This window comes from Carcharhinus amblyrhynchos, chromosome 16, assembly GCF_965287045.1.
Source record: "Carcharhinus amblyrhynchos chromosome 16, sCarAmb.v2.hapA, whole genome shotgun sequence".
Taxonomy (NCBI): domain Eukaryota; kingdom Metazoa; phylum Chordata; class Chondrichthyes; order Carcharhiniformes; family Carcharhinidae; genus Carcharhinus; species Carcharhinus amblyrhynchos.
In genome coordinates, this window is record NC_137339.1 from 68,040,287 (window position 1) to 68,057,119 (window position 16,833).

A 16,833-nucleotide genomic window follows, 5' to 3' on the forward strand; every position below is an offset into this window, starting at 1 on the left:
ATTTGCCATGGGCCCCACACAACCTGAGAAGAGATGGGCCTAGCTGACCAGGACAATCCCACTCCAGAAACTCATCCCTGTCAGGGGGAGGTGCTACATTTTGGTCGGAAGGGTTGAGAAGCCCAAACACTGCTTGGAAAATAGTAACATTTACAGGAATAGAGGAACTGAGGAATCTTGAAATACAGGTACACAAATTATTAAAAACCGGGTGGGGATCAAGTTAATAAGATCATAAAAAGAGCACTGGGGCCTATTTTCAGAAGCGTCTTTCGCTGAAGCAGAGATGCTTCATTAAACTGGTTTCAGATGTTGATTAGATTGTACAAAGTACCGGTCTACCTTGTAAGACCACATTTGGAGCAGTGTGCATAGCTCTGGTCTCAATTATCCCTTGGTCAGATCACACTTGGAGCATGGTGCACAGTCCAGGTCTCCACATACTCAGTTAGAGCTGCATGCTTGGTTTCATTGGTCAGAACATTGAATACCGGAGTTGGAATGTCTTGTTGAAGTTGTACAAGACATTGTTAAGGCCACACTTGGAATACTATGTGCAATTCTGGTCAACCTATTATAAAAAAGATGTTATTAAACTAGAAAGATTTACTAGGATGCTACTGGGACTTGATGGTCTGAGATATAAGGTGCGCTAAATAGACTTTTATTTGGAGTGTAGGATGCTGAGGGATGATCTTATTGAGGTCTATAAAATAATGAGGGATATAGATCAACTAGATAGTCAATATTTTTTCCCAGTGGTAGGGGAGTCTAAAATTGGAGGACACAGGTTTAAGGTGAGAGGGGAGAGATACAAAAGTGTCCAGAGGGGCACTTTTTTCCACAGAGGGTGGTCAGTGTCTGGAACAAGCTGCCAGAGGTAGTGGTACAGGCGGGTACAATTTTGTCTTTTAAAAAGCATTTAGACATTTAATTGGTTAAATGGGTATAGAGGGATATGGGCCAAATGCAAGCAATTGAGACTAGCTGAGAGGTTTAATAAAAAGGGTGGCATGGACAAGTTGGGCCAAAGGGCCTGTTTCCCATGCTCTATGATTCTAGACCACACCTGGAGCACTGTGCACAATTCTGATCTTAATATACCTTGGTCAGACCACACCTGGAGCACTGGATTCAGGTAGATGTGAGAAAGATATTTTGACTTGTGAACTTGAGAACATCAATATCAACAATCACTAATATAACCAAATGGGAATTCAGGAGAAATTCCTTCACCCAGAGAGTGGTGAAAACATGGAACATATTCATATGGATATATTTAAGGGAGGGAGGAGGGGAGCTGGGTAAACGCACGAGTGGGAAAGGAATGGAAGGATATGGTGGCGGGGAATGAGATGAAGAGGGGGGTGGGAGGAGTCCTTGGAGGACAATAACAGCAGCGTGGAGGAGATAGGCCAAATGGCTGTAAGTGCCACATTATCAATAAACTGAGCAATCTTAATCCGATGAACAGACCTGTACCACAGATAAAGGCATCAAACCCGGCTTCATGTGGATAGCCTCCTTCAGCTAAAACACAACAGGAGAGTTGGAGGTTAATTCATTTGCAACAATGTTCATCTACCTGACTGTGTCTCTCAGTCCCCTCTCTCTCAGGGAGATATCTGTACGTTCACTGGTGTCTCTCAATCCCCCCCCTCTCTCTCTCTCTCTGAGATATCTGTACATTTACTGGTATCTCTCTCAGTCCCTCTCTCAGGGAGATATTTGTATACCGACTGGTGTCTCTCAGTCCCCTCTCTCTCAGGGAGATATCTGTACGTTCACTGGTGTCTCTCGATCCCCTCTCTCTGAGATATCTGTACATTTACTGGTGTCTCTCAGTTCCCTCTCTCTCAGGGAGATATTTGTATACCGACTGGTGTCTCTCAGTCCCCTCTCTTTCAGGGAGATACTTGTCCACTGACTAGTGTCTCTCAGTCCTTGCTCTCTCTCTGAGAGATATCGCGACACTGACTGGTGATTTTTGATTTATTATTGTCACATGTATTAACATACAGTGAAATTTTTTTGCGCACTATACAGACAAAGCATACTGTTCATAAAGAAGGAAATGAGAGTGCAGAACGTGTTACAGTCATAGCTACAGTGTAGTGAAAGATCAGCTTAATGTAAGGTATGTCAATTTAAAAGTCTGACAGGAGCAGGGAAGAAGCTGTTCTTGACTTGGTTAGTATGTGACCTTAGACTTTTGTATTTTTTACCCGACAGAAGGTGGAACAGAAAATACCTGGCGTTGGTGGGCTTTCTTAACTATAGTGACGGCATGGCGGGGTGGGGGGACAGGACAGGTTTTTGGTGATCTGGACACCTAAAAACTTGAAGCTCTTGACCCTTTCTGCTTCATCCCCGTTGAAGAAGATAGGGGCATGTTCTCCTTCGCACTTCCTGAAGTTGATGACAATCTCCTTCGTTTTGTTGACATTGAGGGAGATATCACTGTTGCCGCACCAGTTCACCAGATTCTTTGTCTCATTCCTGGACTCTGTCTCAGCATTGTTTGAGATCCGATCCATTATGGTGGTATCGTCAGCAAACTTGAAAATTGAATTGGAGGGGAATTTGGCCGCACAGCCATAAGTGTATAAGGAGTATAGAAGGGGGCTGAGAACACTGCCTTGTGGGGCACCGGTGTTGATGATCACAGAGGAGACGTTGTTGTCTATCCTTCCTGATTGCGGTCTGTGAGTTAGGAAATTCAGGATCCAGTCACAGAGGAAGATGCTGAGGCCCAGGCCACGGAGTTTGGAGATGAGTTTCATGGGAATAATGGTGTTGAAGGCTGAGATGCAGTCAATAAATAGGAGTCTGACATAGGTGTCCTTGTTATCTAGGTGATCTTGTTATCTAGGTGATCTAAGGTTGGGTGCAGGGCCAGGGAGATGGCATCTGCTGTGGACGCGTTGCAGCAGTAGGCAAAATGTAGTGGGTCCAGGTAGTCCGAGAGGTTGGAATTGATTTGTGCCATGACTAACCTTTCAAAGCACTCCATAATGATGGATATCAGAGCCACCGGCTGATAATCATTCAGGCACGCTACTTGGCTTTACTAAGGTACCAGGATAATGGTCATCTTCTTGAAGCAAATAGGGACCACAGATTGTTGTAAGGTGGTATCTCCATCCCTCTCTCTCAGGGAGATATCTGTACACTGACTGGTGTCTCTGTCCCTCTCAGGGAGATACCTGTACGCTGAATGATGTCTCTCAGTCCCTCTCAGGGAGATATCTGTATGTTGACTGGTGTCCCGATTCCTCTCTTTCAGGGAAATACCTGTACACTGGTGTCTCTCAGGCCTTCTCTCTCAGGTAAATATTTGTACACTGACTGGTGTCTCTTAGTCCTCTCTCTCTCTCTCTCTCTCGCAGGGTGATATCCGTACACAGACAGTCCCTCCCTCTCACATACACTGACGTCTCTCGAACATGTCCCTCCCTCCCCCACCACTCCCCCTCCCACCCCGTGACTCTCCCTCCCCGTGTCTCTCCACCTTTCCCCTGCTAACCTGTCCGTCTTTATCTCTTTCATCTCTCAGTCTCTCTCACACCTTCTGTATCTACTCCCACTCAGCCTGTCTCCTTTTCTGCATCCTGTACACTTCCTGCATTTCTTCCACCTCTTGCTTTGTCCTCCCTCAGGCCTCCGCCATCCCATCAGCAAACCCCCTCTCTGACTGCCTGTGTCTCTGCATCTCGCCATCTCTTTTTACGTGACCAATTCTCTCCCTTCGATTGTCTCCCATTTTCATTTTTCTTTCCATTCTGTCTCCTTCAAGCTCTAATATCTGTCTCTCTGTCTCCAGGTAGGAGGGGGACAGGAATAGTCAGCGGTCCCACTAACCGTATTTTTCACAGCCTGTGATGTGCTTCATTGAGGGTCCGCGCTGTGCGAGATCTATCAGCCTGCTGAATGAACACAAAGGTGGAGGGTGAAGTTGATCAGTCTTCAGTGTCAGTCTCTGTTAACCCAGCACACACTCTGCTCACTGACCTACACAAGTTCCCAGTCCAATAACACCTCCATCTGTAGTCTAGTTTTCAAATCATCATCTCACCTCTCGTGATTGCTGTTACCTCCTCCAATCACCACAAACTTATCAATATTAACCTCCTCCAGACCCTACACCCCCATTTCTGTTACCTCCTCCAGCCCCTACAACCTTCCCTATCTCTGTAACCTCCTAAAGCCTCTACAACCCTCCCTATCTCTGTAACCTCCTCCAGGCTCTACAACCCTCCCTATCTCTGTAACCTCCTCCAGCCTCTACAACCCTCCCTATCTCTGTAACCTCTTCCAGCCCCTACAACCCTCCCTATCTCTGTAACCTCCTCTAGCCTCTACAACTCTCCCTTTTCTGTAACCTCCTCCAGCCCCGACAACCCTTCCTATTTCTGTCACCTCCTCCAGCCTCTACAACCCTCCTACCTCTGTAACCTTCTTCAGTCCCTATAACTGTCCCCATGTCTATAACCTCCTCCAGCCCCGACAACCCTCCCTATTTCTGTAACCTCCTCCAGCCCCTACAGTCTTTGCATTCCTCCAATTGCAGTCTGTTGTCCCTCCCCATTCCCTTACTCCACCACTGAGAGCTGTGCCTGGGGCTCCAATCTCCAGATTTCCCTCCCTGAACCTCTCCACCTCTCTCCCGCTTAAAAGGCTCCATCAAATCATACTCTTGAACTTAGCTTTTGGTTACTTTCAGTGTTTGACCCACTGCCCTTGTTTACTTTCAATCCCATCTCCACTTACCTTTCTAAAGCAGAATGAAGGGCAAAGAGATGATGAATTTGGAGGGACTGAAATTCCTGAAAAAGACAACAAAAAAAATCATCTCTAACTGGGGGGGGGGGAACCCTCTAAACCCATCCTCTCACACTCCTGTATCTGGGGAGGTCCCACTGACCCCACCCTCTCTCACTCCTGTATCTGGGGAGGTCTCAATGACCTGATCCCCTCACACTCCTGTATCTGGGGAGGTCCCACTGACCCCACCCTCACACACCTCTCTATCCAGGGCTGTCTTATTAAAAGCCACCCTCACACACTCCCCTATCTGGGGTGGTCTTACTAAAACCTGCTCTCACTCCCCTGTATCTGGGGAGGTCCCAATGACTCCACTCTCTCACACACCTCTGTATCTGGGGAGGTCCCACTGGAGTCATCTTCATATAGTCCTGTATCTGGAGAAATCCCACTATATCCACCCTTTCGCACCCCTGTATCTGGGGAGGTCCCACCATCCACATCCTCTCACTCCCCGGTGAAAGGGTTTTAAAAAAAAATCACACAAGTTGCTGACTCTTAAATGTAGTCTCACAGGGAAGCTCTGACAAACCAGTGCTGCAACTTGATGAGAGTTAAGGAGCCCAATAGAATCATAAAATCCCTATGGTGCAGAAGGAGGCCACTCAGTCCATCAAGCCTGCATCGACAGCAACACTACCTACATTTTATCCCTGTAACCCCACGTATTTACCCTGCTAATCCACCTAACCCTCACAGCTTTGGACTGGGGGAGGAAACCGGAGCACCCAGAGGAAACCCACGCAGACACGAGGAGAATGTGCAAGCTCCACACAGGCAGTCATCCGAGGCCAGAATTGAACCTGGATCCCTGGTGCTGTGTGCCACAAAACTCCCAGTTTCCAGGCTGGCGTCAGTAACACAGTATAAGACTTCCTTTGAATCAAGTGCTCATTCAGGGATGACAGCTCCCTCTAGTCGTGATGCAGGTTGCTGCAGTGGACCAATTTCTCCCAAAAACTGTTTGGGATTTTGAGCAAGAAGTCTCCCAACCCCGGGTTAAAGTCCAACAGGTTTATTTGGAAACACAAGCTTTTGAAGCACTGCAGTGTTCCAAAAGCTCATGATTCCAAATAAACCTGTTGGACTTTAATCTGGTGTTGGGAGACTTCTTACTGTGGCCACCCCAGTATCTCCACATCATGGAATTTAGAGAGAGAAAGAGGCACCCAAATACAAAGAACAAAGAGAATTTGGGAAAAGTAATCATCCACCTCTGTGTAATTCTTCCCCAGCCCTGGTATGAATGGCCCCATATCAAAGATGGTGAACGCAGAGTGCAAACACATCCAGATGAGGATTGTCATAATAAGTTATAATGAAGGATCTTGTTTCTTATTCTAATCAAAGGGGTTGAGAGCTTGTAGTGCTCCATCACTTTACAAAGCTATAGTCAGAGAGAATGCGGAAAATTAACTGTTTAAAATCTACGAGCTGTGAGAACGCGTGTTCTGGTTTTACGTGGATGTTCGTAGATTTGTTTCATCAATCCTTGCGTTTTTAATTACAGGCAGTTTTGGAAGTTTAAAACGCAACCATAAAAAAGCTTACAGAATTAAATTTTGGTTATTGTTGTTTTAAAGCCTGTGCTATGTTTCTCTATTCGTGAATGGATAATATTTGTGGCTTGTACCGTTTTCTATCTGATATTGCGATCATAGTTTAAGTCAAACGGATAGAAGGGATGTGCAAATAATAAAGCTTTCTTTTTAAACGTTATGAACTGGGATTCATGTTTATTGGCCAGAGGCAGAATTCCAGGATGTTTTGCTGAACATGTGGGAATTTTAATCCAGGCACAAATTCATGCAGGTTAAGAGTGAAATTGTTTTAATGTTGAGTGCAATTCAGTTCAGTGAACTATTTCAATCTGGCACTGATGTAAATTCTAGTGAAGGGAAAGTATAAATGGGGCTAATAAATTGATAGCTTTCACTTGGTAATATTTGTGTCCTTGTTAATTAAGAGAACAAAATTTGATACTCTGACTGCCACTTGAAGCATTTGGACAATATGTGGAGAGATGAGTAAAGACTTCAAGATCTTTTGATAAGACCGTCTAACAGTCAAGAAGGCATTGGTGTGATATTGCAATCCTGCATAAGCGAACAGATGAGTTGCGACAAAATGACTAATAGGCCCATTCATGCAAACCCAGATAAGTGTCTAGGACCATGGAAACTGCCAATTTCCAGGCAGACATCAGTCACACAATATGCATACAAGACTTCCATTGAATCTTGTGCAGCTCCAGCTTGTAACTATCTGTTGTAACACACAACAGTGGACATGGGACATTTGTCTCATGTTATACTATCATCTATCATACTCATGTCTGAAGATTGGTAGATAAGTAAAGCAAAACACTTGCTTGATGATATAATTAGATAGAAGTGCACAGGTTGTAACTAGACATTTATACAACATAAACATGAATGTCTATGAGGGACATTCCTCTCTTGCTCACACACTGACAACACACTCCTGTATCTGGAAAAGTTGCATTATCACACACACAAGCATTTGAGATGGTGTTGGATGGATTGTTTACCTGTTTCATCCGTTTGCTGATGTGTTTGGTGTCAAAGACAGAAGGGAAGAGTTTGTGTATATTGGCCTTAAATTCAGCAAAACTCTCTGAAAACAAACCAGAGAAAGAGACTCAGGAAAGGGGGCATTGAAACGACACAGTCAGCACAGGAAGGTGAGGCAGGCAGGCTGGGTAGGCACACAGGTGGGGCAATTGGGGTGGGTTGGGGGGATGGAGATGGAGCTTGGCAGAGATAGAACAACAGAAAATGAGCCTCACGCTTTATTTATGGACAGATATCTTGTTACCTGGCAGTGATCTGTAAAACTTATCGTGAATATACATCAAGTCCAATAGCATATTGTGACCAACCAGAGGCTGCAAAGAGAGAGAAAATGATCAGACCCAACAATCTAATCATGGTTTTAGATACCATCACAGTTGGTGCAGTCAACTCCCAAAAAAGAATCCTGACTCACAGACCCTAATTTTTATTGCTTCATTCAGAGAGCATGGTTAGTAAATTTGCAAATGTCACCAAGATTCGTGGCTAGTGGATAGTGAAGAAAGTTATCTCTGATTGCAATGGGACCTTGATCATTTGGGCCAGTGGCTGACAAATGGCAGATGGAGTACAATTTAGATAAATGTGAGTTGATGCATTTTGGTAGATTGAACCAGGGCAGGACTTACTCAGTTAATGGTGAGGCACTGGGGAGAGTTACAGAACAAAGAGATCTAGGTGTACATGTTCAGAGCTCCTTGAAAGTGGAGTCACAGGTGCACAGAGTGGTAAGGAGGCATTCATCATGCTTGGTTTCATTGGTCAGAACATTGAATACAAGAGTTAGGACATCTTGTTGAAGTCGTACAAGACATTGGTGAGACTACACTTGGAATACTGTGTACAGTTCTGGTCACCCTATTATAGAAAGGATATTATTAAACTAGAAAGAGTGCAGAAATCATTTATAGGATACTGCTGGGACTTGATGGTTTGAGTTATAAGGAGAGGCTGGATAGACTGGGACTTTTTTCTCTGGAGCGTTGAAGACTGAGGGGTGATTTTACAGGGGTCTACAAAATAATGAGGGCATAAATAAGGTAGATAGTCAATATCTTTTCCCAAAGGTAGGGGAGTCTAAAACTAGAGGTTTAAGGTGAGAGGGGAGAGATACAAAAGTGTCTAGAGGGGCAATTTTTTCACACAGAGTGTGGTGAGTGTCTGGAACAAGCTGCCAGAGGTAGTAGTAGAGGTGGGTACAATTTTGTCCTTTAAAAAGCATTTAGACAGTTACATGGTTAAGATGGGTATAGATGGATACGGGCCAAATGCGGGCAATTGGGATTAGTTTAGGGGTTTAAGAAAAAGGGCAGTATGGATAAGTTGGGCTGAAGGGCCTGTTTCCAAGCTATAAACCTCAATGACTATGTGAATGAACAGAATTCCTGCACTACCAATTAACTTCTAAAATAGTAAAACATTTATTAAACATGAAAAAACTGGACAAGTGGATTACTATTTGACAATGAGTTTTTATTCAGAGGAACAACGTTAGAATTGCGACACTCCCTACCACACATCTATTTAACTTCCAGGTTCCAGAATCTCATTGCCGTTTTCATGACAACGGTCTAACAATTATTCTGATTTATTAGCATTTCCTTTTCCTGTCAAGGCCTTTTCCACAATACTTTTCTTTAAGTTCATCAAGTTTTAACTTAAAATTGACCGTTGCTAAGTTCGCTTTTACAAGTTTATCATTTAGACAGTTCAATTCTCCAATCACATGTTCCACCTTCCATGACTGATTCTCAATTCTTCTCACCGATTCCCTTTTTCCATTCGCAAAACCCGCTTTCAAATGTGAAACCTGATCTTTCTCCATTAATTGGATTTTGCTTCAGTAGCTTGCTACCTGTAATACGTGTCTCATTTTTGTCCACAATATTTCCTGAAAATTGATTTAAGATTGACATGCCTGTTGCAATACGGTTGTCACAGGTGATGGCCTAATTGCTAGATTATTAATCCAAAAACGCAGCTAATGATCTGGGGACCGGGCTTCCAATCCCACCAGGGCAGATGGTGGAATTTAAATTCAACAAATAAATATCTAGAATTAAGAATGTGCCAATGACCATGAAACCATGGCTGATTGTCGGAAAAACCCATTTGGTTCACTAATGTTCTTTAAGGGAAGGAAATCTGCCGTCCTTAACCGGTCTGGCCCAGGTGTGACTCCAGAGCCACAGCAATATGGTTGACTCTCAATTACCCTTGAAGGGCAACTAAGGATGGGCAATAAATGTTGGCCAGCCAACGACACCCATGTCTCATGAATGAATTAAGCTAATATATTACTGACTCCAGAAGGCAAATTATTACCCAGAATGAAATCTATTCCTCCAATAGGTACTTGAAGAATAATTCCTACTGTAAAAATTCCATTTACGAACTTATTTCTTAAGCTAATTTTACACAAAGAAACAGGTTCATCCCTAATGAATACTATCACCTTCTTAAATCTTTCTGGAATACAAACTGTATCCTGAGCCACCAATGATTAATCCACTCCTGCATCTCTCAAAATTTGTATACTTATTGTCAGACGAGTAAGGGAAATCCTCTCCTTTCAAAAAAAACATCCAGAACTTCTAATAGCCCTACCTCCTTCACCAGTACGTAAATAATTCTCAAATACCTCAAGACTTATTCTCCTTTCTCACGGATTCTGAGGGAGCACGTTTCACCTGCATCATTGCTGCAGTGTTCACTGCCATCTTCTACTGAGCGGCTGCCTCCCCTACTACTGCAACTGGTCTCCCATTCAGATTCCAGCAATCTGCCCAAATATGTCCCTCTTCTTACAATGGGAACACTTAGGCCTCTGAATGTCACTTCCACCCTATGCACTTTCCTTTCTGATCCCAGGTGAAATTTCCTAACCATGCCCAATTGTTCCCCCTCTTCCCAGACTACTTATTTTCCTTTCACCTGCCCACCTTCTATCCTTCTCAAATTTATAAGGATGATAGAAAAAAAACATTTGGTTCTATGGACCAGTTTGTAACCATCTGTCAGTTCTGCTACCTGCCTAGCAGTTTCAATTTTACATTCCCCCAATTAGTTCATGTCATCGGAGGTAGTGGACCTTCCAATTCTCCCAAATGAATCATTTATATATAGGCTCTGTCTGTTCCCTCTAACTTTACTGCCCATATTCAATAATCAAAATTACTTTGCTTTACCCTCTCAAAATCAACACAGGTGTGTCCAGGAATCAACTCATATGCTCAAAGGAAAACTTTCCTTACTGCATCATACTCTGAAGACACCTGTTCAGATGGAGACACAGACATCTCATGAGCTCTCCCTACCAACAGTGTGAACCAATTGTACTGGAACTCTTGGCTTCCACACGAGTGTTTCCAAGCTCCACTGTCAGGGGAAAAGAAAATACACTCTGGAATCTTCTCTTATAACAATGATTTCTCTTTGATGTTATTGCCAAGGATCCACTCCCAGGATTTCTAGCTCTCCTTTTAGAATTTCTCTGCCCTGCATTGACTCATATACTCAAGCTTCCACACAATCCCTCAGGTATCCAGAATGCCACTGCTTCACAGGTTGTATTCAGATATCACTAAACTTTGGATTTCTCTTGGATGTCTGGTTTCTCATTTTAAATCTGGGTCTTGCTGCTGTCCCTTTAATTCTGCTTTAACTTCACCCAACAGGACCTTATTCAACATCTTGTTCTTTGTCTCAGGAAGAAGGTACATAAAAGGAATAGTCTCTTTGTCCCAACTCCCCAAAATGAAATTCCAGAAACCAGGAAGTTTTAGTTTGGCAGTTCTGCTGTCCTGTCCAGCTTCTTCTGCTCCAGTTTAAAACTAAACTCAAAATGTATTCTAAGCTCGGGTGATCCTGGTTGCTAAGCAACAGCTTCTTTTTTAAAAAAACTTTTATAATTGCTTTTGCGCCATAAATGTTTAATTTCAATGCAAGCACATATTTAAATGTAATCAAAAATCACAGACACACTGGCACCTTTGTTTAACATGAAGCTAACTGATGTTTTAACTCTTTCTTACACAGAAGCACAAAATCAAACCTATGTAACACTAAACCTTACTATTAAAACCCACAAATAGAAATTTAGATTAGTTAAAACTGCCTTTGTTTCCTGACACCACAGTAAATATCCCTGTCCACTGTCCCAGGACAGGTACAGCATGAGGTTAGATACTGAATAATGTTCCCTCTTCTTCACCCTGACAGTGTGCCTCCCATTCAATCCTTGATATTAGGGAGAACTTTTCTCCGGCTGTGTGCTCCTTACCTTGTTGGCTCCAACTAGATCACGGAACACCTGGGTAAATCCTAATGCTGCCTCGAGCACCCGATCCACACGGCAACCATCTGTCACCGAGTTTTCCAACTGTGTCCGTTTGGAATAACTGACCTTCTGAACCACAACCTGGGGAGGGGCGGGGGGGGGGGAGAGAGAGCCAGGGAGCACGGGTAGGGGGGAGGTGGGACAAGGAAGAAAGAGACCGTAGGACAGAGGGAAACAGAGGGAGAGAATCCGGGTAGAAGGGCACAGACAGAGAAAGGATCAATTTTGAGTTAGAAGGGGAATAGGTGGTGATTAAATTTGGTGGTGCTTTTCCTCGGCAACATTTATGAACTGATGGCATTTCCCACCAACAGCTTCCCCTCCCTTGTTCGCTAACCCCACATTCTCACCTTTCCTCGCCCACCAGCCCCATTTCCCCGCCAGCTCCATTCCGTCCCCATTGAAATCCCCACTTCTCACAACCCTCTCCGTCCCTTCCACCCCACTACCCTCCTATATCCCTGTGCTCCATCGCAGCTGGCCCCCAGGACCTCCGCACCGGAATCCCACCCCCACTAAAGCACCCCCCACCAATTTGCCCCATCTCCTACCAGCAACCCGACCCTGCAAAACCTGCACCACTCGAGCCTGGAGTCCTTTCCATCTGCACCCTCTACTTCTCCAGACCGTCACACCTCACCTCAACAATAAATACTCTCACTTCCTCCTTGATTTCTAATACACATTTTGCTTCCAGATGTCAGCATTCACCTTGTCCTGATCTTCAATCTCAGTCCAGATGTTGGCTATCCCTTGTCTCAACACCAACTGGACCTCGAACACCTGGAGACCTGCAAGAAGTTAGAGCATGTTAACTAAATCTGCAAAAGCAGCCCTCTCAGCACCGACCCTCTGACAGTGCGGCACTCCCTCAGCACCGACCCTCTGACAGTGCGGCACTCCCTCAGCACCGACCCTCTGACAGTGCGGCACTCCCTCAGCACCGACCCTCTGACAGTGCGGCACTCCCTCAGCACCGACCCTCTGACAGTGCGGCACTCCCTCAGCACCGACCCTCTGACAGTGCGGCACTCCCTCAGCACCGACCCTCTGACAGTGCGGCACTCCCTCAGCACCGACCCTCTGACAGTGCGGCACTCCCTCAGCACCGACCCTCTGACAGTGCGGCACTCCCTCAGCACCGACCCTCTGACAGTGCGGCACTCCCTCAGCACCGACCCTCTGACAGTGCGGCACTCCCTCAGCACCGACCCTCTGACAGTGCGGCACTCCCTCAGCACCGACCCTCTGACAGTGCGGCACTCCCTCAGCACCGACCCTCTGACAGTGCGGCACTCCCTCAGCACCGAACCTCTGACAGTGCGGCACTCCCTCAGCACCGACCCTCTGACAGTGCGACACTCCCTCAGCACCGACCCTCTGACAGTGCGACACTCCCTCAGTACTGACCCTCTGACAGTGCGACACTCCCTCAGCACTGACCCTCTGACTGTGCGGCACTCCCTCAGCACCGACCCCTCAGTGTTGCCTGTTAGTGGGTAGCGGTAGGGTGGAACCGCTTTGTCACACAGTCTTGCTACTTTGCCGATCTGAGTGGCGAGGTGGTGTTGACGATGAGATTACCTGGGAGGCCGGACAGTGTGAGCGAGTCTCCCTCCTGAGCACGAGCGAGCCACTCGGAAACTTCTGCAATGATCATCTTCAACAGGTCCTTCGAGGCAGAGCTGGGGAACACGTTGAAAAGCGATTAGTTCCATTCAGAACTGAAGTCTTTCAGCGGCTCAGGACATCCCAATGTGTTTCACACTCCAATCAGCTAGTTGCAAGCCCCACTCATTGCTGTAACCACTGCCACAGATTCGAGGACAGCAAGATCCCACAGGCGACAAATTACTGATGCCCACGTCACCTGTTTGTCGTGATTTTGGTGGAGTGATAAATTCTGTCATCAGAACAGAGAAACACAAAATCCTCTCCCATTTTAAACAGAACACTAACATCTACAAGCGAATAGACAGCACCTCGGATTCAATACTGACTCTCCGGCAGCGCAGTGGCCCCCCTTGGCGCCGGCCCTCCGGCAGCGCGGTGCCCCCCTCAGTTGTTATTTGTATAACTATCAGTCCGTCTTATTTTGTTTCGAGAGTGTTTCTCCCTTCCAATAAATTTATTACTTCCTTTTTTTCTTATTTCTCACTCCAATTACAATTGCTCATATGAAGAAATGTCATTACCGTAATTCTTGACTAAATTTGTCGATGTTTACTACAATATCCGTCACTCATTCCTGCTCGGTCCCAAGCATGACACTGGTCAGGGCCGGTGTCGGATAGATCATCCAAAGGGCTAGTCGAGGGCAAAATGGGCTGAATGGCCTCTTCCTGAGCTGAGACACACTGGTTCATACATTTTAGAAGGTGGAAGAGTTGTGGAGGTGGGGCAGGTGGGGGGAGTTGCAAGGAGACCTGGCCCAGGTTCAGAGCTGGGCCTGGGAGCGGAGTTTGGGTTCTCTAGCCTCTGGTAGCCTCATCTCAGTCCATCACTGACACGTGTTAATCCTGGTCAGCTCCCAGGAGAGGGACTCTGGACTAATCCCTGACCTGGAGACAGAAGGTGCAGATTGAGGTTCAAATGATGGCAGGGTGTGACGCCTCTCCCAGTCAGACAGTCTGCAGTAACGTTTGGATAAGACCCCCGTGAGAGGTCGCTACCCTCCCTCCTTACTTGCTCAAAGGCCAGGTTCCAGCGGCGAGAAGGGCTTGGAGTCTCGATTCCTGTTCTTTGTTTAGGTACGGAATCCCCTCTCTGAAAAACTAAGGGGGAAGGAAGATCACAATCTGGAGTTCATCTTCTCCACACTCCCTGACAGCAAATCCCCACCATGGTGCGAGCCCTAAACCTGAATGTCTTCCCCAGGCCCTGTTCCCCCATGTCGACCTCCAGGCCCCACTTGCTATCAACAGCCCCCACCCTCAGGCCCCTCCACCTAGCGACAACATCCCCATCTGGGCCTGGCTCCCTCGTAACTGCCCCACCACTCCTGCCAAACCCAACCCGCTAACACACCATCTCCCCCCACCTCCACCTCTACTCCCCAGCAAGAGGTCCTATCTCTAGGTCCCACTCCCCAGCAACAGCCCCTCCCCAAGGACTCTGCTCCCTGGAGGCAGCCCTCTCCTATCAGTCCCTGCAGCCCACTGACTGACCCCCGGGATCCTGCTCTCTAACTATGGCCCCCCCCAATCCTGGATCCTTCTCCCTTGCAACGGCCCCTCCAAACCCAGCCCATTGATACACCATCCTCCAGCCCCACTCCCTAGCCATAACCCCGGGCCCACTCACCAATGACTGCACCCCCACCCCCCCCACCCCCAATCCCTGGCCTGCTCCCTTGCAATAGTCCCCAGGCTCGCTCCTCAATAACAGGCACTCCATCCCCATTAACTGACCTTCCCAGGCCACACTCCCTAACAACAACTCCCCAGGGGGTTAGACCCCAGCAATGGCCCCTTACGCTCCACCCCGTGCCCCTTGCGATAGTTTTTCCCCACCGCCCTGCCCCCCATTCCCTGGTGTTAGCAGCCACCCTGCACTACCCACCTCCCCTCCCAACCCCTCAGGCTGCCTAGGCCCCATCTTCCCAGCAACAACCTCCAAGGCCTCACTCTCTGGCAACAGCCGCTCCCTGCCCCAAGGCTTCGCCCCCCCTAGCAACAGCCCCACACCTCCCCGATCCCACCAACAGCGTCCCCCACTCCCACTACTCCCGTGGTTTCGCTCCCCCCCTCCCACAGCGTCAGTTCCACTGACAGCCCCCTCCACCATCGCCAGGCCTCGCTCCCTAACGACAGCACCCCTCCAGGCCTCAATTCCCACCATCACCCTGTGGGCCCTGCTCCCTCAGCGGCAACCTCACAGTCTCTCCTCACTCAGGCCAGCGACCTACCTTCTTGAAATCAAACCCGTATTTAGCGAGGAAAGAGCAGCTAGAGGACTGGAAGGTGAATTCGGCATCCAGGGGCCCGAAACTCGGTGGGAAAAGGTAGAAGTTGTAGCAGAGGGCAGAAAACCTGAGCGGTGAAGGAGAATTAAACAACTGTAACCTCAAAACTGAATACAGTAATCTATAATTACCTAATAGCAGGTAAAAAGTCCCAAAGTGTTTCGAAGGAATAGAAGTGAGACAAAGATTTGAGTCCGATCCACATAATGAGATGTTAGGACCAGCGGCAAATAGCTTGGTCAAATCGATCGAATTTACGGAGTGTGTTAAAGAGAGGGACAGAGAGAGGGAGAGGAAGAAGGAGAGGGAGAGACAGAGGGAGGGAGGGAGGTATCGAGATTTAGAGAGAATTCCAGAGCTTTAGGGCCCCCTCCGCAGCCACTGATGGAGCATGCAAGGTAGGAATGGAAGGAGTGCTCAGATCTCAGAGGGTTGTAGGGGCTAATGGAGCTCACGGAGATAGGGAGGGTTGTAGGGGCTGGAGGATGTTACAGAGATAGGGAGGGTTGTAGGGGCTGGAGGAGGTTACAGAGATAGGGAGGGTTGTAGGGGCTGGAGGAGGTTACAGAGATAGGGAGGGTTGTAGGGGCTGGAGGAGGTTACAGAGATAGGGAGGGTTGTAGGGGCTGGAGGAGGTTACAGAGATAGGGAGGGTTGTAGGGGCTGGAGGAGGTTACAGAGATAGGGAGGGTTGTAGGGGCTGGAGGAGGTTACAGAGATAGGGAGGGTTGTAGGGGCTGGAGGAGGTTACAGAAATAGGGAGGGTTGTAGGGGCTGGAGGAGGGTACAGAGATAGGGAGAGTTGTAGGGGCTGGAGGAGGTTACAGAAATAGGGAGGGTTGTAGGGGCTGGAGGAGGGTACAGAGATAGGGAGAGTTGTAGGGGCTGTGGAAGTTAGAAAGGTCGCAGTGGGTGAAGGGTCAGATTCTGACCTCCCAACCCCTGATGAACTGACTCACCCATTGGCTGTATCAGACTGCTGGGTAAACAAGGAGAGGCCTTTAAGGAGAAAAAAAATATTTAAAGATTGACCGTGATCAGAAAATCTGGATAAATCCACCCAGGCTGGGTGTTGTCTTCATCGCAGATTTTGTATATTATTTATTGAAAGG

At 47.1% G+C, this 16,833-nt stretch overlaps 1 protein-coding gene across 1 annotated transcript in view; it reads right to left on the minus strand.

The window, feature by feature from the left end:
- Nucleotides 1-1,526: 1,526 nt before the first annotated feature.
- The window catches only part of LOC145353712 (uncharacterized), a 38,412-nt gene continuing 23,105 nt past the window's right edge, over nt 1,527-16,833 (minus strand). The window contains exons 12-21 of the mRNA XM_080204480.1: nt 16,681-16,720; nt 15,665-15,788; nt 14,443-14,531; nt 13,342-13,442; nt 12,469-12,548; nt 11,701-11,838; nt 7,663-7,732; nt 7,376-7,461; nt 4,771-4,826; nt 1,527-1,530 (exon numbers count right to left, since the gene is read on the minus strand). Coding sequence (XP_080060606.1) covers nt 1,527-1,530; nt 4,771-4,826; nt 7,376-7,461; nt 7,663-7,732; nt 11,701-11,838; nt 12,469-12,548; nt 13,342-13,442; nt 14,443-14,531; nt 15,665-15,788; nt 16,681-16,720 — 788 coding nt within the window. The remainder of the gene's footprint in view (nt 1,531-4,770; nt 4,827-7,375; nt 7,462-7,662; nt 7,733-11,700; nt 11,839-12,468; nt 12,549-13,341; nt 13,443-14,442; nt 14,532-15,664; nt 15,789-16,680; nt 16,721-16,833) is intronic.